Raw genomic sequence first — 26,365 nt, 5'->3', positions numbered from 1 at the left:
GATATGAAGAGGCATCAAGTATAGTTTGGGCGAGCCATGAATTTAGTTTAGCCGCTTGAAAGGAGAAGGTTCTTTCGAAGAATCTTTTCAGATGGTACGATTTTAGTGAGGGAAAAGCGAACAGGTTTATTCTGCGGGAGCTCTTGTTGTTGTGGCTCAGGTTGAAGAGAGGGTAAAGATAATCCGGCGACATACCAAATACTGTTTTGTAGCAGATGCATGAGAACTTAAATAGAACTCTGGATTCGAACGGCAGCCAGTACAGCTTGTGGTAGAAAGGGGTTATGTGTTCCCATTTCTTCAAGCCAAAGATGAGATGGACGGCAGTATTTTGGACCAACCTCAGCTTCCTGGTGATTTTCTTGAAGGCGCCTAAGATGGCTGTTTGTATCTCTTTCTGCTATGCCTAGGCTGGACTGCATCTACAGAGTCGAGTCACAGCCCACAAAGTCAGAGCCATGGTGGCTTCAGTAGCTTTCCTCAGATCCACTCCTATTGAGGAAATTTGCAAAGCTGCCACCTGGTCCTCGGTTCATACTTTCACCTCTCATTACTGTTTGGATGCTTTCTCCAGACGGGATGGCCATTTTGGCCAGAGAGTATTACAAAACTTATTCTCCTAAATTGCCAATACTCCCACCATCCCATTCTGGTTAGCTTGGAGGTCACCCATATGTAAGAATTGGCTGCCTGCTTGTCCTGGGATAAAGCACAGTTACTTACTGTAATAGGTGTTATCCAGGGACAGCAGGCAGCTATTCTCACAACCCACCCACCTCCACTGGTTGGCTTCTCTGCTAGCTATCTGAACTGAGGAGACGCGCCCTGAGCTGGGTGAGAAGGCACTTGCGCATGCGCGGTGCGGCTGACTCAAAACTTCTAGTTTCTACAAGCAAGTCTGCTTGCGAGGCTGTCTGCATCCACATATGAGAATAGCTGCCTGCTGTCCCTGGATAACACCTGTTACAGTAAGTAACTGTGCTTTCCCGTGCCTTGAGACGTCTGTTCAGACCCTGAGTTGGGCTGTCCTCCTTTTGCATAAAACCAAAAATGGATATGCAAGAAAATTTTAGCTAGGTCATCAGTTACCAAAACTACATGTACATTTAAGTTTCTCATAATTATCAAATTTTCCCTCCTCCTTTTTTTTTTTTTTTTTTACTAAGCCACAATAGAGGTTTCTACCATGGCCTGGAGCACTAAAAGCTCTAAAGCTCATAATTCTTATGAGCATCAGAGCAGCTTCATTGCATTTAGCGCTCTGGGCCATGGTAGAAACCTCTGTCGCAGCTTAGTAAAAGGGGGGGGGGGTTTGGACAGTAAGTGACTATGACCTATTTGGGGCCTTATAAATCAAAAGAATCTCCAGATTTTTTGGTTCATCATTATTAAAAACAGATATTCCATCCACAGGCTTTAAAATATATTGCTTACACTGAAAAGATTTTTGAAAAATTACCCTCTCCATCCTTCCTTGAGAATTGAGCATAATTAAATCCTTTTGGGTATAACTAATTACATATTACCAATTCAACCACTGCCTACCAGGATTCTATAACTGTAAAATTATAAACCTTATATTTTTTTCAGACAGGCATTCTATAATAACAGTTTTATTCTTTGATGTAGCATTATTTAGCAGCGATAACCACCTCTTTGTCTCGTTGATCATTATTATGTGAATAAAGTAATCTGAACTGCTCTTATCTTGTTGTATGCAAGGATATGTAATTTATTTCAAAGCAGCACTAAATTTATAAAGAGACTTTTGTGAGAGTATAATTTATTCAACTCTTCTCTTGAAAATGTATAAATCTGAACACCTTCAATAACCCAGTGAGGAAGTAGTACATAAAGCCTAATACAATGAAATTTTTGAATATTTAGGTGGTACTTCTGAGGGTTTATACGTATACACTTTTTGGAAGTTAGGGGTTATTGAAGGTGTTCAGATTTATACATTTTCAAGAGAATAGTTGCATGTTTTTCTTAGGGACCTCAGGACTGTATCTCTATGGAGAGAAGAGTGTGGTGTAGTGGTTAGAGCTACAGCCTCAGTGCCCTGAGGTTGTGGGTTCAAACTAGAGGTCTGCACGGGAACGGGGATCGCGGGAATCCCGCGGTCCCGCTGGAATCCCCCCAACCCAAGGGACTCCCACAGGGACCCCCCTCTAGCCAACAGGACTCCCATGGGGATGGAAGGCTTTGGAAGCAGGGTTCATCCATATAATATAATGGACACATCAGCCTTAGTAAAAGGGGAGGTTTAAGTTAATTACCTGAACAGAAAACAAAAAAAGGGTTCCACCAAAGAGATTCCACAAGGAAAACAGCAGCGCAAACACCAAAGAAACTATGGAATTAATTATCCTGTCAGAAGTAATTGCTGCTTTTTATGGGGACGGGCGGGGATGGATGGGGATTTCTGTCCCCGTGCAACTCTCTAGTTCAAACCCCATGCTGCTTCCTGTGACCCTGTGAAAGTCACTTAATCTTTCACTGCTCCAGGTACATTAGACAGAGTGCAGCTTCTGGGACAGTTAGGGAAAATGCTTGAATACCTGATTGTAAACTGCTTAATATGAAATCCTAATCACCTATGTGTGCTGTAAGGTCAAATGGGGGGAGTGTGGTTAAAGCTATAGCCTCAGCACCCTGAGGTTGTGGGTTCAAACCTCCACTGCTCTCTGTGACCCTATTACCCCCCCCCCCCCTATTGCCCTAGGTACATTAGACAGATTGTGAGCCTTCAGAGACAGACAAGGAAAAAATGTTAGAGTAACTGAATAAATTCATGAAAATCATTCTTAACTCCCTTGGGGGAATGGTATAGAGAAATAAATAAATAAACCTGAACTGCCATGTCCTCTTTACATGGAACTATCTGGTTGCCCTTTACCAACCTCACGCTTTCCTAACATGTTTTAAAAATAAAAGAAAGGCAAAGTTGATGTCGCAATACATCACAAGGGATTTTATTGAAAGTTCCTAATCCCTTGTGTTGTATTGCGACATCGGCTTTGCCTTTCTTTTGTTTTGCTTTTCGCTGTGCTGGGCAAAGGAAGAGTCCTCTTTTTCTGTCATGCTTTTAAAAATGCATATGATTTGATGTAGCAGGACGTCTCACCATTACCCTGTTCACAGGAGCTGTCCAGCTCATGGTGCTGGACACTTGGGAATATATATTAAAACTAGCAGACATCTCCGAAACATTTGCCATGGGTATAGCTCTCGGCATCGTGCCAAAATGATAGAGATTTCTCACTCACTCTTCATCCATTCTCTTTGTTTACCCATCCATCCCCCTCAAGGCATTCTCTCTTCTCTCCCTCCCCCCCCTCTCCTGCAAGGAAGTCTCTCCTCTCAGCTCCCGCAACCACCATGGATCACCTGCTTCCTCCAAGCAGTTAACTCCTTTGTTTCCGCAGCGGTGATGCTCTTGGCTCCTGCTCTGCCATGTGTCTGACCTTCACCAAAGGGGTGGACAGTGTTAACTCCTGCATGCACACCCTCATACCCTCATACTGTAACAACCAGCCTGCATCCCTACTCCTATTTTATATCTGGATAACCCCTAGTTTCTCATTCTTGTTTATCTTAGGGAAGCAGAGCCAGCTCCAGGTCTGTAGGGATTTTTTAAAATCTCAGACGTTAGTTTGAATTTGTTTGTATGGATTTCTATTTTATGAATGTGATTTATGAAAACTTCTTTAAATTGGCATTTTTAAGTGACATACAAGAATTTTCATAAAAAATAAAGAGATTTATTGCTGTCTTGAGTGGCTACAGCATAGTATATCCTCACCAGTACGGTCCTGCGCTTCTTCTACAGTTTTTTTTAAATACGTTCTCATATAGTGGTCCAGGGGCCACAAAAGTAAAATAAGTTTCTTGATCATTTCTCTTTAGCTATAATTTACAATATTATTATTAAGATTTAGCCAAAAGGAAAGATTTATAAACTATAAAGAGTTTTACCTCATGCAAAATTGTCATTTCTTTAATAAGACATTAACTATTTTTTCTGAGGCTCTCCAGGTACCTACAGATCCAAAATGTGGCCCCGCAAAGGGTTTGAGTTTGAGACCACTGTTCTACACCTTCAAACCCTATCCTTTCTTTTCACCTTATACTAGTGCAGAATCATTTACAAGATTAGTATCTTTGCTGTGGCACTCGGGATCCAGACGCCATGAATTGTGGTGTGGTCCAAAACTTGGGGAGAGTGAACCAGCACTCTTTGTGGCTTGTCATCTTTCTCTTGCATGGGTTTCCTGCTGAACAGGAAGCCCACCCTAAAGGAGAGGTTGCTACCGTTGGGACCTTGATGTCAGCTCAAGACTACCCCCTCATGCTTAGGGTTAAACTGTTCCTGCTGCTACTGATAATAGCATGCTCTTGGTGCCCTGTGGTAGAGGTGCCACTTTGATAGTACTTTCTGCAGAAATAGAAGGTTTTCAGACTTGTGAGATGTGGAGTAAAAGCTCAGATGTCACCAGTAGAGGGGTGTGGGGAAAAGGGGTAGCAAGATTTGATTGCCTCTGGCAATGGCTTATGCTGCCCAGACCAGTCCTGCTCAGCATTATAGTGTGAATTTTTTTTTTTTTTTTTTAAGGGATACCTTAAGTATGAATTTGCTACTGGCTCCTGGCCCAACAATGGAAAGTAAAGCAGCCCAAAACAGAGGCAAGCACTTCCCAAACTATAAATAGTTTGTTTTAAAATGAACAGGGATAATCTTCGATCCATGGTGCTAAGCGGCTTCTAAGTCGCTTCCACCCCTGAGTTGAACTAAACCCAGATATTCAATGCTGAGGCATGTACGACTCCTGGCTTTGAATATCTGGTTATGTGTGCTGAGTCCAATGTTCCCTCTAAGGATTGAAGAGGTGTGTGGAAAAAAAAATATGCATGAGCAACAAGTTACATACTCCACAAATGTATGAGCAGTCCACAGCACAGGCACCAAAAGTATAAATAAACAGGGGATCATGGGGCCAGGTGGTGTGCTGTGTTGTTGACTACAGTTCTAATTCAAGATGGAATTTTCTTATACTGTATTATAACTTGGGGACCGATCATAAACTGCATATCTTTGGCGTGTCTCCAAGTAAACGAATATTCTCACATAACCCTGTGGAGTATTCCCAGATATGAGAGACTTGAACAATTTTTCATGTACTTAAACTTTATATGGCCTTAAAACACCACTTAAAACTTTTTTTTCTTGCGGGAAGCTTTGTTTAGTATCCTCACCAGCCCATCTGTTATTTTAAAAATTATTATTATTATTATTTACTTTATATCATTTTTTCTTTTAAACTTATTTCATCAGATTTTTTAAATATAGTTTCTATAATAATAATAATAATTTTTGTATCAGTTTCTCATATAGTTAAATCAGCTTAAAGCTTCAAACTTATCTTAGATGTAACTGGGGAAAGTTGGATCCAATATGTTTCGCCATAGTTTTATTGAGGATCACCCCAGAAACACTGCCATTATCTGACTCCCTAAACTTTCACCAGAGCAAGTGGTTTTTTCCGGGTGGTGGAGTGGTGTTTCTGAGGCCACATAAAGTTTAAGTACATGAAAAATTGTTCAAGTCTCTCATATCTGGGAATATTCCACAGGTTATGTGAGAATAAAAATTTATTTGGAAACACTACTGAGATGTGTGCATTGTTTTTAAACTTTTGGTTCAATTCCTATTGCTAAGTCTTTTAGACTATTGCAATCTCCAAGAAAGACATGGCCAGACTTGTACTGATTCAGAACACAGCGGTCAGATTGATCTATGGGCTTAAGAAGTATGACCATGTAACTCCATTGTATTGTGAGTTGCATTGGCTCGTATCCATTTGCTCCTGTTTAAGTTGAGTTGTTTTTGCTATAAGGTTATGTATAGCACTGCCCCGTTTTACATGGCTAATAGATTTTCTTTAGCATCGTACAAATATAGTAGATCTCATGCCTTGTTTACTTTTCCACCAGTACAGGGCTGCAAAAGCAAGAAATTTCTTGACCACACCCTAGCATTTCAAGCGGCTTCCCACGATAGAGAATTTCAATCACTATTACTTGGAGCTTGTTCTTATAAACACTTTAGAACTCAGTTGAAAACTTACCTTTTTTCAAAACACTTGGTCAAATAATTTTTCTTGATATAATTAAATTGTTTATTATCTTTTGCAAACTGCGTTGAACTTGTGGTTATGCGGTTTAAAAGTATGGTGTTTATGTTATTGTTGACTACAGCATACCATCCTTTGTATTTTGTCCATACCCCACGTATCCCTTATCTCCCAGATTCAATATATGGTGCTCAAAATTGCTTGCAGAAATTTGGATGTGCGCAATTTAATTAACACCAATCACTGGGCATTAATCAATTATCAGCCTCAATTGGCAACAATTAGAATTTATGCATGCATCTTGCAAGGAATATTCTATAAAGATGTGTGCATAAATTGTAGCGCTTGTATCTGAAAAAGGGACATGGCCATTGGAATTCCTTGCTCACATCCTTAAGATTAGAATGCTGTCATCCAGAATTTAAACAGGAGCTCAATACTTATATTTGCGCAAGGTGTTATAGAATGCGCCTGATCCATACCTATTTGGGCATGGGAATTTACACCAGGTTTCAGTTGGTGTATCTTCTCTGAAAGCTAGGTGCAGATCCCGGCACTAGGCACTATGAGCGCTATTTACTTGTATAGAATAGCACTTTTTTTTATTTTCAATGCCGGTTCTCAGCACCGCTTTTAGAATTTGGTCCTATATGTCTGAGCATCCATTGCAAATAGATTTTTCATCCCTTTTATGCTCTCCTCTTCTTACAGTCCATTCTAGCTTAGTCACTTTTGTGAATCGCCCTTCCTTATTTTAAGCGGCTTAGATGTATCTTGCTTTATAATTTGAAGTATATCGAAATAAGTTGAATCTTTTTTTTTTTCAATAAATTTTTATTAGAATTTCCAAATAACAGATGATAAATAATAACAAATGATAGATAAACAGATTACAATAGCAATTCACAAAACAATTTGATATACAAAAATCAACATACTTATAGTGTTGGCTCTAAAGGCCAACCTGTATTGGCAGAAGAAATTAACAGCATAGATGTACATTACCATTTAGAAAAAATAGCATTCATTTTAAATGTGGTATGTTACTATATTTTATGTGAGGATTCCAAATTTTTTAAAAAACATGCAAGCATCCCTTTTTTTTCCACAAACACTCTTTCATATCTAGCAGTAAGGCTTGCTAGGTTCCACCATTCCATGTATTCGACATTTGAAAAGTCCCGCCTCCTAGAAGGAAGAAGGAAGTTGCATCATCAGAGGCGGGACGGCCTAGCAGAGGCTCTGAGGCTGCAGAAGCGAATTGACTCGCTAAAGCTACGGAAGGAGAGAGCGGTGCAGCTGCTAATACAGGCTAGTGTTAAGGGGAGGGTTTGAAAAAGCGCCTGTTTTTTTTTTTTTTCTTTTGTACTTTCTTTACTGGAGTCAAACACAACTTCAGGCTGTGCTGAGTCAGGCCAAATCCACAAGCCGGTGATAGGGTTTAAAAAAAAAAAGTTTTGAGTGGCAGGATTCGTGAGCGCGATAACAGCCGGGCAAGGGGAGGTTGGGCCCCGAATCGGAGAGGCCGATTTTTTTAAAAATACACATCGATTTGAATCGATTCACCCAAAATGAATCGGTGAATTGATTCGAATTGGAAATCAGGCAGCATTACTAGGGAGTCCATACTGCTATATGTAAAGTGAAATATATAGATTGAATAATGGTGGAAGATTTCAGAGTTTTATGTACAGATAGGCAAACTTGCTCCCATTGTTTATTAGATATTTCCATCTTGAGTTCAATTTTTCAGCACCACTTTTTTCAGTGCCAGTTCTCAACACCGCTTTTAGAATTTGGTCCTATATGTCTGAGCATCCATTGCAAATAGATTTTTCACCCCTTTTATGCTCTCCTCTTCTAGCCTAGTCACTTTTGTGAATCGCCCTTCCTTATTTTAGATGTATTTTGCTTTATGATTTGAAGTATATCAAAATAAATTGAATCTTGACCTTTCAGTTCATGCATGTGCTCATGACCCTGCTGCATCCCCTTTTGGGCTCTTAACATTTAGAATAATTTACCGTGGGACATTAGGATGCAGGATTCTCTTTTGTTTTGTTGTCATTTCAAAGCATTTTCTTATGATAAACATTTGAAGCCTAATTTCAAGTTTAGCTTTGCATGTTTTATTATTGCACTTCCCAGTTATATGCTGTCCTCATTCTCTTTTTCTTAGCCTCTTTGAACTCTCACTGGAGACTTGGTGGGATATAAGTCTGTCTGATTAGATTATATTAGATTCTTGTAACAGCGTTCATGTTTCTGAGGGTTGGGGATGTGACAGGGCTCGAAGGCTCCATATTTACTTTTGTTTTCTGACCTCCTTCCTTATCTACTGCACTCCCCTTAGGCTGGTAATTAGGGACCTTAGTTCCCCCTGAGTTACCTCATTGCCTGATTTGTGGTGTATTGCAGTTAAACCAAGGGATATTAGGAGTCTAAGTTGGGAGAGTGCCCCTTTTGATAGAACAGACTACTTTGATGGAACCCATCCTAAAAAGGACTGGCAGGTGAACGAGGGAAGAGCATGGGAGGATTTTAGTGCATCGGATCCTACAGTAAAATGCAAGCAGGCTCATTGGCTCATATCTGCAACCAGCCTTGGAGAATTTAAAATCAGTTGTAGGCACCGCAGGCTACTATAAGCTTGCGCAAGTGTGAACAGCCAACTGCTTCAGAGCAGGCTACAGTGTGCGTCTCCCCTCCACCTCATGGAGATGAAGACTATGAGAGTCTCCTCTACCGCTAACTCCCATCTCTGTCCCTTCTATCTTGCTGCGCTGCATGCCTAGAACAGCCTGCCTGGCTCGTTACGTCAGGTTCCGTCTCTGGCAATATTCAAATCCTGACTGAAAGCCCACTTATTTAAAGCTGCATTTAAATACTAACCCTACCAACGTATCCTTCTTTCATCCCCTCAATGGTCTCCTACCACCGTCATATTCCCTTCTTGAGCACTAAGTTAATAATAAATAATAATAAAGTATATATACCGTAGGACCGTAAAGCTCTATGTGGTTTACAATAATTAAAAATGCTACAGATTGAATAAAACTTACCAAGCTAAAAGCTCATAATCCCTTCTATGCTATATGATTCCATCTCATCAGCCCCCCTCTAATTCCCTACCAGAGCACTTGTTCTGACTCCCCCTTAGTCCTGCGTGTCTATGACTGTAAGCTCTTCTGAGCAGGGACCGTCTCTTACATGTACAATGTGCAGCGCTGCATGCGCCTGGTAGCATTATAGAAATAATAAATTGTTGTTTGAGAAAGCTTAAGGCAAGAACATAGGTTCTCAAATGGAGAGGAAAGGATAATAGATGGTATAGATGGGCAGACCGGTTAGGCCATATGGTCTTTAGGCCATCATTTTCTTTGTTTTTTTATTGCTTATTGCATGAAACAATGAGTAGCAGCAGGAAGTGAAATACATTCATGATATTTTCAGTCAGTCTGAAGGGTTGCTACCAGTTTGCAATCTCAGTGGCAATGAAAAACCTTTTTGGTTGGAAGGGGCCAAACAAACCAATTGCTAGGATATAATATAGGTTGGGCCATGGCCTTGGTGGTTCACCTCATTTCATTGTCTTTGGGCAGTTTGGTCCATGGCATCCTCTTGATTTTCATGAAAACTGGAAGAAAATGTCTTTGGATGGGAAAAGCTTTCTGGGTTGCATTGAGTTTGCGGAAGGGTTGCCAACTGGCTGCATGCCTTAAGGAACAGATTGATCCAGTCCTGGCTTTGCCCTACTTCAACTGATTTCTTTGGCAAATCTGTCAAAAATCTAAAAAGCAAGTCCGTGCATGCAATAGAGGAAATCGGAAACTAGCCTAACCTGTTCTTTATGACATGGAGCCAGTTGGAAACTCTAGTCAAGTAACAAAATATCTTGCAGCAAGTTATGGAAATGCTGTGAGGAAAGCAGACATAAGTACATAAGAACATAAGAACATAAGTAGTCGCCTCCGCCGGGGCAGACCAGAGGTCCATCCCGCCCAGCGGTCCGCTCACGCGGCGGCCCATCAGGCATATTGCCTGAGCAGCGGTCCCTGACTAATTTTATACCTACCTCTACACTTATCTCTAAACCTTCCACTGCTCTTATCTGTACCCCTCAATCCCTTTGTCCTCCAGGAACCTTTCCAGGTCTTCCTTGAAACCCTGTACTGTGCTATTTCCTATCACGGCTTCCGGAAGGGTGTTCCATGTGTCCACCACCCTCTGTGTGAAAAAGAATTTCCTTGCGTGTGTTCTAAACCTGTCCCCCTTCAATTTCATCGAGTGACCCCTTGTTCTTGTGGTTTCTTTCAAATTGAAAAATCTGTCCTTGTCAACCTTTTCGATGCCCCTCAGGATCTTGAAGGTCTCTATCATATCTCCTCTGAGTCTCCGCTTTTCCAGGGAGAACAGCCCCAGCTTCTTCAGTCTGTCAGTGTATGTAAGGTTTTCCATACCCTTAATCAGTTTAGTTGCTCTTCTCTGGACTCCCTCAAGCATTGCCATGTCCTTTTTGAGGTACGGTGACCAGTACTGTACACAGTATTCCAGATGCGGGCGCACCATAGCCCGGTACAGTGGCAGGATGACTTCCTTCGTTCTGGTCGAGATACCCTTCTTAATGATACCTAACATTTGGTTTGCTTTCCTCGAGGCTGTGGCGCACTGTGCCGACGCCTTCAATGTCGTGTCTACCATCACTCCCAGGTCTCTTTCCAGCTTACTGACCCCTAGCATTGATCCCCCCATTTTGTAAGTGAACATCGGGTTCCTTCTCCCTATATGCATGACCTTGCATTTCCCCACGTTGAATCTCATTTGCCACTTTTTCGCCCATTCTTCCAGTGTCGTAAGATCCCTTTGGAGATCCTCGCAATCTACCGTGGTTTCAACCTTGCTGAATAGTTTGGTGTCATCTGCGAATTTGATGACCTCACATTTTGTTCCCGCCTCCAGGTCGTCAATGAATATGTTAAACAGGAGCGGTCCCAGCACTGACCCTTGAGGAACCCCGCTCGTGACCCCTTGCCAGTCCGAGTAGTGGCCCTTTACACCAACCCTCTGCTTCCTGTCATCCAGACATCTGATGGTGTTTGTTCTTTTTTTAAGTGTATATAGACAAAGTGAACGTTGGGGTTTAGTAAAAGAAGAGAAAGAGATAGCTGACAGGTTAAATGAGTTCTTCACATCAGTCTTCACGGTGGAGAATACAACCAACATTCCGGAACCCGAGGAGATCGCAATAGGAGACCAAGATGATAAGCTGGTCAATTTAGAGGTAAGCCAAGAAGATAGATATGCAGATAGACAGACTAAAGAGCGACAAATCACCAGGTCCGGACGGCATTCACCCAAGGGTACTCAAGGAACTAAAAAACGAAATAGCGGAGCCACTTCGACAGATATACAACCTATCCTTAAAAACCAGAGAGATCCCGGAGGATTGGAAAATAGCAAATGTTACGCCCATCTTCAAGAAGGGCTCAAGGGGCGACCCAGGAAACTACAGGCCGGTGAGCCTGACCTCAGTCCCGGGAAAGATGATGGAGGCACTAATTAAAGACAGCATCTGTGAGCACACCGAAAAAAATGGGCAGCTAAAACCGAGTCAACATGGCTTCTGCAAGGGCAGGTCATGCCTCACAAACTTATTGTACTTCTTTGAGGGGATGAACAGCCAGGTGGATAAAGGGGAATCTATAGACATCATTTACCTTGACTTCCAAAAAGCCTTCGACAAGGTACCACACGAGAGACTGCTTAAGAAGATATGGAACCACGAGGTGCAAGGGGAGGTCCACCAATGGATCAAAAACTGGCTGGCAAACAGGAAGCAGAGGGTTGGTGTAAAGGGCCATTACTCAGGCTGGAAAGGGGTCACGAGCGGAGTTCCGCAGGGGTCGGTGCTAGGACCGCTCCTGTTCAATATCTACATAAACGATCTAGAGGCGGGAACCAAGTGTGAGGTCATTAAATTTGCAGATGACACCAAACTATACAGCAGGGCTCAAACCAGGGAAGACTGCGAAGATCTCCAAAAGGATCTAACGCAGCTGTAAAAGTGGGCCGAAAAATGGCAAATGAGCTTCAACATAGGAAAATGCAAGGTCATGCACGTGGGGAAAAAGAACCCGATGTTCACATACAGAATGGGGGGAACACCGCTAGGGGTCAGTAACCTGGAGAGAGACCTGGGAGTGATGGTAGACGCAACACTGAAGGCATCGGCGCAGTGCGCCACAGCCTCAAAGAAAGCAAACAGAATGTTGGGTATCATTAAAAAGGGTATTACGACCAGGACAAAGGAAGTCATCATGCCGCTGTATCGTGCAATGGTGAGGCCGCATCTGGAGTACTGTGTCCAGTACTGGTCGCCGTACCTCAAGAAGGACATGGCAGTACTTGAGGGAGTACAGAGAAGAGCAACTAAACTGATAAAGGGAATGGAAAATCTCCCATATACCGACAGGTTGAAGCAGTTGGGACTTTTCTCACTGGAAAAGCGGAGACTTAGAGGAGACATGATAGAAACCTTCAAGATCCTGAAGGGCATAGAAAAAGTAGACAGGGACAGATTTTTCAATTTAAGGGGCACCACAAGTACGAGGGGGCACTCGGAGAAATTAAAAGGGGACAGGTTTAGAACAAACGCTAGGAAGTTCTTTTTCACTCAGAGGGTGGTGGATACATGGAACGCGCTTCCAGAGGCTGTTGTAGACAAGAAAACATTAAATGGTTTCAAAGAAGGTTTGGATAGATTCCTAGAAGAAAAAGGGATTGAAGGGTATAGATAGGTATAGACCACTACTCAGGCAATGGGCCTGATGGGCCGCCGCGGGAGCGGACCGCTGGGCAGGATGGACCTATGGTCTGCCTCAGCGGAGGCAACTTCTTATGTTAAGTATGTTTGCATGTGACCTATAGGCTAGCACCAAAGGCACTACAATGTTTCTTTTTCTGTACACAGAAAGCAGTTATAAGCCCAGCCCTCTAACCATCTGGAAACTACATAGCACATAGAGTACAAGAGCCTATTCACATTTGCTCATGGTTTCCTCATTATGAAATACATGGGCTTTTTCTTCACTCTAGTTCCCAGTTTTTCTGGCCTAGGGATGAACAATATGATACATTGTCTCACATCCTCTTTTGATGAAAAGAGTCAATGCTTCCTTATTTCTGTTTCTGTTTTCTCCAAATAGATCAAGAGATCAAACCACTGCCATATCTTGGATACTGTACTAAGTACTGGCTCAGCATTTGATAAATGTAGTTATCAATGGGCTACAAAAGCTTCAAAATGGGAGAGGGAGGAGGAAGACATCACTAAGATATTAACTAACTGGAAGGTGAATTTGGAGTAGGGAGAGGTATAGACCTGTGGTAGTCTCATTGTTCTGGAGAAAACTGGATTCTTTGTAGGCTATAGGGATGGGCGGTTATTTGAAATGAATGCTGTTGGTAGATAAGAGGTATGTACTATTTTAATCCAGTGCACACTATTTCTCGATAGTACTTGCATGCGGGATGGATTTCCCTTCTGCAATTTATTTATTGGGATTCATTAACTGCATTTATAAAGAGATCCACCCAAGATAGGGTACAGCAAGTACAATTCAATATAAAACTTACAATTTTGTTAACAGTAGTAAAAAGACCAAATACGAGGGCCGTTCAAAAAGTATCAGACTTTTAAAATACTCTTATTCAGATACAACAATCTTATACTAATCTCCTTCAAAGTAGTCCCCTTGGGTTACCACACACTACTTCTAACGGTTCTGCCACTGTCGGAAGCAGCGCTGGAACGCCTCTTGAGATTGCTTACAACTGGTCTGTCACATTCTGTATGATGTCTTCTCTTGACTTGAAATCTGATCCCTTTCAGGGACATATTCAGATTGTGGAAAAGCCAGAAGTCACATGGAGTCTTGTCGGGAGAGTAGGGAGCCTGAGGAATCACAGGTGTGTTGTGTTTGGTCAGGAAACTCCGTATCAAATGTGAATGGGCAGGTGCGTTATCGTGATGGAGCTGCCAATTGACCGCTGCCCAGAGGTCTAGCCGTTTGCATCTCACAGCATTACGAAGGCGACACAGAACCTCTTGGTAGTACCCCTTGGTAATGGTTGTGCCATATGGTGCGTACTTGTGATGAACCTTGCCACTGGAGTCAAAGAAGACAGTCAGCATGACTTTGACATTGCTGCGGACCTGCCTTGCTTTTTTTTGGCCTCGGGGATGTTGAATGCTTCCATTGTGATGACAACAACTTGGTTTCTGGGTCGTACCCATAAACCTAGGACTCATCGGTAGTGATCACTGTGCTGAGGATGTTGGGATCACTGTTAACAGTCTCCAGCATGTCCTGTGCGATCTCCAAATGAAGTTGGTTCTGCAGGTGATTGAGGCCAGCAGCGTGACTGATTTTAAGAAGAAATGGGATACTCATGTGGGATCTCTAAGGGAATGAACTCTGGGGGGAGGCAAATTGCAATGGGCAGACTTGGTGGGCTATAGCCCTTTTCTGCCGTCATTTTCTATGTTTCTATGATCGTTATCAACTTGGGCACAAACTTCACTGACATTCTCCTGAAGCCCAAATCCTCAGTCAAAATGGAATGAATGGATCCAATGCTGATGCTTGCCTCGTCTGCAAGTTTTCTGATCGGGATTTGACGATTCTGCATCACCAGGGTCCTCACTTGGTCAGTGAAGATCTCATTTCTGGATGTTGAGGGCCTACCAGAATGTGCTTCACTCTCCACTGATGTGCGACCATTTCTGAAGCGGTTGAACCACTCCTTTATCTGTGTGGTGCCCATTGCTTCATCCCCGAAGACCTGTTGAATCTTGCAAATTGTTTTCACTTGGGAATTGCCAAGCTTTACACAAAATTTAATACAGTAATGTTGTTCAACCCACAAAAATTAGACAGCGCTTCCTTACACTTCCTCACTCATCGGTAGTCTGCCGACGACTGACAGCTTCTGTAGGCAGGAAAAAATTCAAGCATGTGCATTAGTGTCGCTTACATACGTGTACCAAACCACGCCCCCTAGCTTTATTTGTTTACACAAGAAAAATTAAGGTCTGATACTTCTTGAACAGCCCTCGTATAAGCATAAATACAATGAATGAGGTAAACTCAAAATCAGAAAAGTGAAACTTAATAATAGGACTACCGTGAAACAATTTATAAAAATATTCTTAACATAATGGTCCACATGTGTGCACTGTTTAGAAACTGTGAACACAATATACGTATACCCCTGAATTCCATACACAGTTACGTGAAAAATTAGGATACCCATAAAATATTCAGTTCTTTCTTAAGAAATGTTCGCATATCGATGTCAAATCTTTTTTATTTATCTCTGGAGAAGTGATGTAATTGCAGGTAAACAACAAAATTTTTCCTTGATTTACTCATGAAACAAAAGATATCCACAGATATCTTTGACATCGATATGTGAACATTTCTTAAGAAAGAACGGAATATTTCATGGGGTGTCCCAATTTTTTCACATGACTGTATAGCACCAAATTTGGGCACACATTCAAGTTGTGTGTGCATTTTAATTGAGTAACGAGCTGATTACTAGCAATAATTGGTCGCTAACCAATTATTGCAATTAATTGGCTCCAGTTAGGTTTTGTGCGCTCATCTTGTTAAGTACTTTTTCTGTAATGACCTGTGCACAAATCTTCCAATCTACAACTGAAAGGGGGTGTGGCCATGGGAGGGGCAAAGGCAGGTCAGGGATAATTCAGGGAATCCCTGCCTAACTTATGCACCAGGATCTACAACAGCTTTTAGTAGGTGTAAATCCTTAGAAACATAGAAGATGACGGCAGAAAAGGGCCATAGCCCATCAAGTCTGCCCACTCCATTAACCTTCCCCTAACAACCTCCTAAGGGGTCGCTCACAGGTGGTATCATCTCTACACTGCCCTCGTAAAGATCCGATGTGGGCATCCCATTTATTCTTAAAATCTTGCATGCTGCTGGCTGTGATCACCTGCTCTGGGATTTTGTTCAATGGTCTACCACTCTCTCTGTGAAGAAGTACTTCCTGGTATCCCCATGAAATTTCCCGTCCCTGATCCTTGCGTCCAAAGTTACACGCTATTCTATATTTGGTGCAGAAGGCGCACCCAACAGTTCCACAGGTAAAAAAGAAAAACCAAAAGGAAAAGCAAACACAGTGGAGTCAATGGTCTTGATAAAAAGTGTATTAATATTTATTGTAAAATCACAACCAAGGGGCTAAAATCCAAATGTAAATGCTAGTGATGCAAATGATGAGGAGACCACAATCCTCAAATCCCCTGACAAGTTGATTTTGGGAGTGTACATCCAAACTTGGGTGCCATGTACTGTATCTAGTCTATAGCGCAAGCTCTTTAAGAGAAGTGCACACTATGAGCCCCTTTTACAAAGCCACGGTAGCAATTCCCATGTGGCAAATATGCTGCAGCCCATTCAAGTCCTTTGGGCTGCGTTGCATTTGCCGCACCGGGATACAACCCTGGCCGCTGCGTTCTGGGCCAACTGCAATGTTTTCAGCGAGCAAACAGTCAACTCAAAATATAAAGCATTACAGCAATTGAGCAATGGCACTAGTAATGTATGCAAAATATTAGAAAAATTTGTCTGTAACAATATATCCCTCAGTGGCTAGACAGACCTGTCTAAAACATCTTTCACCACCTTGCCTTAGCTGGCCAGCTAATGAAAATCGGCATGACCAGCTAAATCTGAGGCGACAAACTTTGACTCACATATTCAATGCCGGTTGCTGGATATGGCCCCAGCATTGAATATTCAGGATCACCACAGACCACGGGAGGTGGCTGGGCTACCTCACATGCTCTCAAATATGGGCCCTTAAAAGCCAATAATTATTTATTACTGTACTACATGCAATTGCTTCTTTCTTGCTGATTTGGTTTTCAGCTATGATTTATACATGCGTTATGACTACATTTGATCAGCATTCTGAGCTAGTCTAAGTGGTTTACATTCAGGTACACAAGCATTTTTCCATGTCTGTCCTGGTGGGCTTGCAATCTATCTAATGTACCTGGGGCAATGGGGAGATTAAGTGACTTGCCCTGGGTCACAAGAAGCAGCATGGGTTTGAACCCACAACTTCAGGGTACTGAGGCTGTAGCTCTAACCACTATGCCATACACTCCACACTATATTTTATTGTTGCAAATTAAATTAGTAGTAGACTTGCTGGGTTTGTGACTTTTGTACCCAATTTTTGAAAGTTCTGAGATTTACGAAAGGAGAAGTTGCTAGATAGGGCTAGACTGTGGATTATCTGTTAGCCCTCTATGCACTTTCAGTAAGGAAGTTCATCAGTTCAAGAAAGTGAGTGCTGGCTGGGAAACGATGTACAAATGAAGAAAATACAGCTTTTAAAATAATACTGTTCAAAAGCCCAATTTCCCAACATATAGACTCATGCTAACAATTGTCCACTTGCTCCGATTGTCTTTAGGAGTCAAAGGAAACCTGTACGACAGTGAAATTAGAAAATAGATCATTTAGGTTCCCCTAAAGTCAGTTATTCAGCCTTCCATTGCTGCTACCCATGGTTCTGGTGTGTGACTGGGCTCTGCCTTCAGGGCATTATGAGTTCTGGATCTGTTTCTTACTAATACTGGGCTTGCAGTCCATGAGTCAAATGTTGGAGGCAGATTGTAAAGTCTCAATGACAGCTGTTCTAGCCATTAATATTGCCTGTTAAGGACACAGTTTGGAGGTGAGGGGGGGGCCCCATTCTACTGTACGAGGCTTAGCATTTCTGATGTATTCTGCCTCTGAACTTTTGCTCTTTTTAATGGCCGCTGCTAAATTGAAGAATTACCCGCACAATGCCACTGGAACAGGGCAAGAGCTTTCTTAGTTGTGGGATTCCGCAAGTCCTCATGGCATATTCTGTGCCAGAGCCCGGTACCATCTAATACTAAATATCTGGTGTCAGCATGAACCTGGACGAGTTGGCGGTGCTATTCAAACCATTAGCCAGAAAATAGATTGGACAGTGTTAGGACAGCCTTTTTGCTATCTTAACTTATCCACTTGGTTATCCGGTTACTGGTCTTAACACTTTCACTAAGGCCCAGATTCCATAAAATATGCCTAAATTAGGTGTTTAGATCGGCACGCTTAGCTGATCGTGGCACCTAACTTCATTATTTATAAAGCTTAGCTGGCACCGATAACAAGAAATTAGCAACTCATAATTGGCTTAAATTAAAATGAATTGCTTTCTAGGCACTTAACTTGGTAGGTGCCTACCAGTTTCAGCTAGGCACCTATTCCAAGGCACCTACCAGAAATTGCGCATGGTTAAGGGGTGGATTGTGGGTGTTTTGCAATTAGGCTCCTAAATTGGCATTTAAGCCAAGAAAACCCTGGCATAAATAGGGGGCGCCTAAGGTTTTGCCACCTACTGGCACCTAAATATGATGTACGAGTAGGTGCAAATCTAAAAATGATGCCTAACTCATGATTGATATGTGCTATACGCCATGTTCCTCAGCGTCTATTTTTTAGGCACCATTTTTAAAATCAGAGCCTGATAATCTCTGGCCAGTGGCGTACAAGAGTAGGAGGTGCCCAAGGCAGAGGTGCTTCCCTTCGGCCTCCTCTTCACCCCCTGCTCCTTCCGTGCCTCTATGCCATACTCGCACCCTCTCTTCCTACCCCTGTACTTCTTTAAATCTTTGCCAGGGTGAGCAGCTTCTCCAACCTGCTTCTCGCGCTTGCTTTCCCTCTGACATCGCTTTCTGGCCCCGCGATCCGGAAGTGATTTCAGAGGGAGCCAGGCCGGCACAAGCAGGAGGCTAGAGTAGCTGTTCAAGCTGGTGAAGATTTTAAAGATGTACCGGGGGAGGGAGCAGGGAAGGGAGGCATGAATATGATGTGGGGGGAGGGGGCGGAGAGATGCTGGTGCCCCCACCAAGATGGTGCCTGAGACTGTCTGCCCTCCGCCCCCCCCCCCTTATTAAACTAAACCTTAAGCTTATATACCACATCTTCTCTATAAGGATAGAGCTCGACACAGTTTACAAGAGTTTAAGAAAGGAAAATATAATAAGAATTAGTGGTTATATAGAGAGCAGCGGAAATTACATTTTTGAAAATAGCCACGTTTTCAGATTTTTTAAATTTTTTAATAATTGGAAAGAGCCCAAATTACGCAGCTGGACAGGAAAGTTATTTCAAAGCTCAGTAATTTTAAAGTAGAGAGATTTCCCTAATTTTCTGATATAGATAACACTTTTTAACGAGGGGAAAGATAATTTAAGCTTTTGGATAGATCTGATAATATCAGGTCTCGCAGAGTTCCTGGATAGAGGAATGCCACTGCCTCTGGCTCCATCTAAGCACCACCCACAGATTGCCTCTGCATTGTCGGATATCACTGAGGCAGTCAGAGGGAATAGTCAGTGACTCTGTCCGTTTAATGCTGCTCAATACTGTGTTGATTAGCAGCTGCTAACTGGGTAAGTTTGAATAGCAATCCCTGCAAATTTACTTTTACCCAGGCAGACTCGTACAATTAAATTATAAACCAGTTTGGGCAAGGAACTAACTCGTATACCTGAATATGTAACCTGCTTTAAATTCAACTTTAATTAATCTAAAATCTACACCTACTAATCAGACCAAATGGTCATTAGTAGATATCTTATCATCAGCCCTGTCAAAAGATGTTCCAAAAGGTATTACTATAACATTTCTTCCAATAGGGGCTCTTCCTTGGTGGCTCAGGTGGCAAATGCTGGTCATTGATCTTTGGATAGCAGGATTTAGGGCTTCGGTATTGCTTTTCCTCCAATTCCCTAAGAGAGAACTAAGAGACCTCTGTCTTAGAAACTAGCAGTTCTCACTTCTACACACACAATACCATTCATTAAAATTAAATTCTGTTGCGTAGTAAGTACATTTCATCATGGTAAACCCACTAAGAGAACATATGAGTTACTCCTTGCAAACAGAAATATATTAATGTGGAATCAAGTCCTATCACTGCCTCTGACTAAGAAGGCAGTAAAGAAAGTTCTTCCCACAGGTAAAATGAAATGTTATGTGTGGATATTATGGCTTGGATTATATGTCCAACCTATCTGCATTGTTTGAAAATGAGAAGCTTGTAACCATAGAAAGAAGGAGGTACCAGAGCAGAAGCCCTTTGGAATATGAAAGCCAAGTACTGGTGTAACGAGGGTGGAAGGCACCTATGGCGGTAGCGCTCCCCACCCTCTTCTCTGCCTCCCTCTGCTCCTTTCCTTCCCCTGTACCTGTTTAGCTTCCCCGGTATGAGCAGCATCTCCATCTTGCTACCTGTGCCGATGTTGGCTCTCCCTCTTTCACGTCCTAGTCGCAGGACCCAGAAGTAACATCATAGGGGTTCGCTGAGGCGTAGATTGGAGCTGCTGCTTGCATCAACGAAGAGCTAAAGGTACAAGGGGAGTAGGTGCACATGTATTGGAGGAGGAGTAGGAAGGAGTGGGAAGGGGCAGAGAGGAGGAGAGGTGACGGTGCTCTGTGTGTTCTGCTCCACCCTCTCTTACTACACCATTGAAGTCATGGATGTATTTTCCAGTGGAAAGATTTCATGTTTCTAAAACGGGTGCAATTTCTGTGTGTCATTTTTCCGGGAACCATAAGTGAAGCCTGTTTGGACATTTGCTTCGATTTCTAGTGCAAATCTTACAGGCAAAGGTATGCCGTGTGGTTTGTGCCACTGTGGGCAATTTTGTTTTTCTGATCCATTAAGTATGTCTTATGCAAACATTTCATCTTTACCCAGCTCCAGGAAGATATAATCAAAATAATGACTGTTCCCCCATCTCTTCTTATGAGATGTGCTGCCTCACCTAGGTCAACATGCTGAGGCTCATCCTGCTTTTACTGTGTTGCATGCTGGAAGATGTAGTCCTGTTTCTCTTGGGGAGACTGGAGTTTGTTTCATTCAATATAATACAACACTTACACATGGATGGTGCAAGGTGAAGAAAAAAAGAAACACAAGTACAGGGCAGAGATAATAAACTCAGGGGAGGAATTAGCCTCAGAAACACAGCCTCCCACCCCACAATAGTGGTTCAAGGTGTTCAGGCGAAAACCTCATTGGCATAAAAAACCTCAACATGAGAGTGCTCTGACGTGGAACTCGTGAATTCATCTTACTGTGCACGGAGATGTGTTCACAAGTCCCATGTCAAAACACTCTCATGTTACAGTTTTCGATCGGGTGGGTTACACCCTGAGACAGCTGAATTGTGAAACACTGGTGTACTGATCGTCTGTTAGAGAAGTCAAAAATTTCTTTATCTACCTCAATCATTGCACCGCACAGAGCCTTTAGATATTCCAGGAGAAGTTTTTTTGGGGTTTTTTTTAAATGCCAATGAGATTTTCGCCTGAACACCTTGAACCACTATTGTGGGGTGGGAGGGTGTGTTTCTGAGACTTATTCCTCCTCTGAGTTTATTATCTCTGGCCTGTGCTTGTTTTACTTCTTTTCTTCACCTTGCACCGTCCATGTGAAAGTGTTGTATAATATTATTACCACTGGATTTTCATTATATCTGTGTCAATTAGGTTGGTTTCATTGAAGCCACATGGTAAAAACTAGGCCCGGATCAGCCTCTTTGAGTGGCCCTATGGCATTATAGGTCTTGACACACTAAGCTATTCCTTAGAGGCAGCTGCATATTTGAAGTGGTGAACTTCTAAGCATATTTTGTAGGAAAGCATCTTTCTTGTGATGCATGGTAGACTGCACACAGCGCCTCAGGAGAGAGAAGGTTTTGTAACAATGAGCCATCTGTGGTAATGTGCTTTAGCTGTCTGCTGCATCCCGTGCTTACTGTGCTGCCGGTAATGGATGACCCTACAGTGCATAGTACAAGAAAAATCCCATCAGGAATATAAAAGGAATGAAGTGTTCAATACCAACCGTAATTGTATTTTTTCTTTTGCAGGATTGATAAAGCCATGCTGGCCAGCCTGAAGGTCAAGTAAGTACAGTACTTGGGTTTATTCTCTTGTGAATTTTTGTATGGAGGAAAGAGATGCCTGTTCATTGCTTGTTCAAAAAATTCTGAATACCAAATAACTAATGGACTGGGTTAGTCTGGCTGTGCTTCATGTGTCCTTTCTCATGGGGCTAGTGGGACCTGAGCGTACTGTGTTTCATGCCTCCTGTTGGACAGTGCAGCAGGTCCTGGTACACTGTGCTGGTGATGGTCTGGCCGTGCTCCAAGCATCCTGTCTGAGGCCACTGGGACCAGGGTGATAGACTGGGCTACTGTGCTTTACGAGTCCTGTATGTTGGGGCCAGCAGGTCCTGGGCACACTAAGGCCTGGATGCACTAAAGTCAGCAATCATCACTAAACCTGTTTTCACAGCTTTAGCGATGATCACTATTACCGACCCAATTCACAAAATGGCTCACCACATGTTTTTTCCCTTCGATCGCCCATTTTCTGATTCGACCATGCAAATTAGCTAAAACCCCGTGCAAAGTAGCCAAGCAATTGATGCACTAACATCACTTGGCTATGCAAAAAAACCAACCAAACAGGGGTTTTAGTTATCGGGGGAAAAAACAACTGGTCTAGACCTGTCGGTAACTATGTTGGCTTAGACTCCTGATTGGCTTAGGCTCCTCTCCCTTGTATCCTGGGATACAGAGGGAGGACCCTAAAGCCCTGATTGGCTCAGACTCCTAAGACCCCCTCCCAAGGGGCGGGGCCTTTGGCATCAGAGCCAATCAGGGCCTTAGGCCCCTTCCTGTGCATCACGTTATGCACCAGGGAGGGAAAGCCCTGCCATTTGGAAGCAGCAAGCCTATGAACAGAACGGACTGAGTTTGCGTCCTGCTCCAATGTCTCTTAGAAGGTACAGGGGGGGCATTCAAGGCGGGGGACCTCTGGTGGCAGGAGTGAGTGGGCATCCCTTCTGCCTTTTAGGGGGGAAGGGGGAGGGTAGAGGATGTTTGGGAGGCACATGGGACGGGAGTGGGCCTTCGGTGGCAGAAGGGAGTGGACATCTCTCCTCCCACATTGCTGTCACGGGGGGGGGGGGGGGGAGTCGCATTGATTGGCAGGAGAGTGTAGGCATCCCTCCTACCATTTTTGCTGCCTTGGAGAGGACACGGTTCCCTAACAGCAGTGACAGGAGGATGCATGCTTCCCCTGTCACTGCTGTTAGGGCTCTGTGTATATGTCAATTGCTTAATGAGTGATTGATCTGTTGAGCTTGCATGCAAATTATTTTCTCCTTTGTGTAAATCATTTGCTTGCAAACTTGGTAGTACTCTGATCGCTAGTTGAGAATTGGTCAACAGCGATCCAGTCAGTAATACTGACTATCTTTAGTGCATCCAGGCCTATAAGTGGTGCCTAGATTGAGACCCTTGGCATCGTCTAATTGAAATCCATGCGCAACTTAATTTTTTTCATTGGTTTAATTGAGCAGGTAGTTTAAGGTTACGCAAAAAATGCAGTAGATTTAAGGCGATTACTTAAAACTCATTTGTTTATAGCAGAGTACTGCAGTTGAATGCTGACATTAAGAAAGAAGGATGAAATGTGATGCTAAATATGAAACTGTTTTTATTTTTTGTATGTTTGTAAGTTGTTTGAGAATTAATTATATATGATTTTATTGTAACCTGCCTAGGTGTTACGCAGGTAAGAAATTTTTAAAATAAATGCCAATTTAAAAATATAAAAAATACATATGTGAAAAATGTCAGTTTTAAAAATATTTTAAAAAATGATCAAAGTTGCATACGGAATTCCACATGGCACCTAGTGACACCTATGTCAAGGCACCTAATCACACCTACTTGTGCCTACCCAAGCCTACAACACCCACAAAAGAGTGTACATGCTAATACCTGGGACAGATGATTCTTTATTCACTAAAAAGACCCAATACTGCCAATGTTTGGCTCTTGGCCTGCATCAGGGGTCACTTAAGATGTCATGTCTGTCATACAAATTCTTTACCAGAGTAGACCCGATGTTAAATTAAGACTGTTTACCACAATCTGCACTACAATGTCATCGAATACAAGCTTAGAGAATGGAAGAAGTGAAAAACTATAAAGTTACAAATCGATTAAACAAATTCGTTTTTACTAATTTTCTAAAACTGAAGTAGGATGAGAAATGCATGATTATGTTACCCAGCCAATCGTTCCATGCATATTACATTCCCTTACATTGTATCTTCGCTGTATATGTACAGTCTCTTACACTGTAAACCGCTCTGAACTGTTTGTGGTATTGTGGTATACAAAAATAAAGTTATTATTATTATTATTTAGCTGCCTGGAAGGCAAGAGTTCTGTCCAGGAATCTTTTGTAACGGCAGGCCTTTATTGTCGGATAGGTAAACATATGAATTCTACGTGTGGGCCTAATAGAACTATCCAGATTAAATTGAGAAACCAAGTACAGTGGTACCTCGGTTTATGAGTGCACCGGTTTGCGAGTGTTTTGCAAGACGAGCAAAACATTCGCAAAATCGGCGCCTCGGAAACCGAGCGTGGCTCTATTTATGAGTGCCCCCCCCCCCCCCGCGATCCGGCAGCCCCCCGCCACTTCTTACTGTCATCTGGGCACCGGCATGTCCTGTGCATTGGTGCCGGTGCCCAAAGATCGGCCTCCTCTTCTGCTGGGCCTTGAGCATCTGCGCATGCTCAAGGCCTGCGAGTTCACGTTCTATCCCAGAGAATCACGCTTAGTGCTGCTAAGTAGGCTTAGGCGTCATTAGGTGTCCTAACTGCAGGCGCACCCTATTTATGCCAGATATTTCTTGGAATAAATATCGGTGCCTAAGTTAGGCGCCTAATGGGGCCTAAGTCCAAAATAGGCAGCTACTTCTAAAACATGTCCATGATAAACCCCTATCCATGCCTATTTTGAAGTAGACGCCTTGGACTAGGTGCCTACCACCCAATTAAGTGCAATTTTTGTCAATGAAGAGGTGATAATTGTAATCGGCGCTGATTAAGTAATTAAGGTTGGCGTCTACATCAGCTAGATGCGTCGATATGGACTCCTACCTTTAGGTGGACTTTATAGAATCAGCCGTGCTGGGTACATAATTGCATCTCTGGCACATGTAGGCGCCAGAAATGTAGGGCAGGGTTTTCCTGACCTACGTTTATGGTGCCTACTTATGATATGAATCACACTTCTGTAGGCGCTTTAGGCCACTTAATGGCACGCCTACAATTGCATTAGGCAGCCTAAAGTGCCTAAGGAGGTGCAATTCCGGCACTGATTTTTTTGGTAGGTGCCTTGAAATTCAGTTAAAAATGCCGTTTCAATGGCTTTTTTTTTAAACTGAGTTTAGGTGCCTTCTGGTGCCTAAGGAATTGGTGCCAGTTAAAGAATGCAGAGATAATGCAGGAGTGCTTAGTGCTGTCTAAATAGGAGGCGGCCAGTGTTTCTGTATTAACTGTGTGCAGGTACCATGCGCTAATGACATTAGTGCCCAAACTGCAATAAAATAAATGTAAACACCCCCTCCCCCCAGAAGTGCGTGTTAAGCTTAGATTCTAGTGCATTTTAGAAAAAGGGCTACTCGGTTTGTACCTGAAACGATGGAAGGTTAAGAGACTTCCCAATATCACAAGGAGCAGCAGAAGGATTTGAAATAACTTTGTTCTAGCACTCACATATGGCTGTAACCGAAAAAACTCATGATCCTGTCCTGTTAGCAGGGGCATAGCAAGGGTGAGAGGCCCCCGGGTAGTGGCGCCCCTCCTCTGCCCTCCGTGCCCCCCCCCCCACCCCATCTGCTCCTTCCCTGCCTCCTCCTGCCACCCGAACCCCTTCCCCCGTACCGCTTTAATGTTCGGGGCGCGAACAGCAACCCTAACCTGCTGCTCACACCAGTGTTGGCTCTTTATCCGACGTCACTTCCTAGGCGCAGGTTCAAGGAGTGACATCGGAGGAAGAGCTGACACTGGTGCAAGCAGTAGGCTGGGTTTGCTGCTCGCGCCCCAACGGTTAAAGAGGTACGGGGGAAGGGAAGGGGTGTGGGCGCACACAGGAGGAGGCGGGAGGCAGACTGGAGGATGGGTGCCGACGCCTCTATCAAGATGATGCCCAGTGTGGTCTGCCCCCACCCTCACTACGCCACTGCCTGTTAGTATTAAGTAGGAGCCACAACATATC

The 26,365-nt window shown here is 43.1% G+C and overlaps 1 protein-coding gene across 1 annotated transcript in view; it reads left to right on the top strand.

Annotated features, from left to right (window-relative positions):
• RAP1GAP2 (RAP1 GTPase activating protein 2) overlaps positions 1-26,365 on the top strand; it is a 358,594-nt gene that overhangs the window by 19,167 nt on the left and 313,062 nt on the right. Inside the window, exon 2 of the mRNA XM_033922698.1 lies at positions 22,150-22,185. Within this exon, the coding sequence (XP_033778589.1) occupies positions 22,150-22,185 (36 nt within the window). The remainder of the gene's footprint in view (positions 1-22,149; positions 22,186-26,365) is intronic.

Source organism: Geotrypetes seraphini, chromosome 15 (genome assembly GCF_902459505.1).
Source record: "Geotrypetes seraphini chromosome 15, aGeoSer1.1, whole genome shotgun sequence".
Taxonomy (NCBI): Eukaryota; Metazoa; Chordata; class Amphibia; order Gymnophiona; family Dermophiidae; genus Geotrypetes; species Geotrypetes seraphini.
This window is presented reverse-complemented; position numbering and strand designations above follow the sequence as displayed.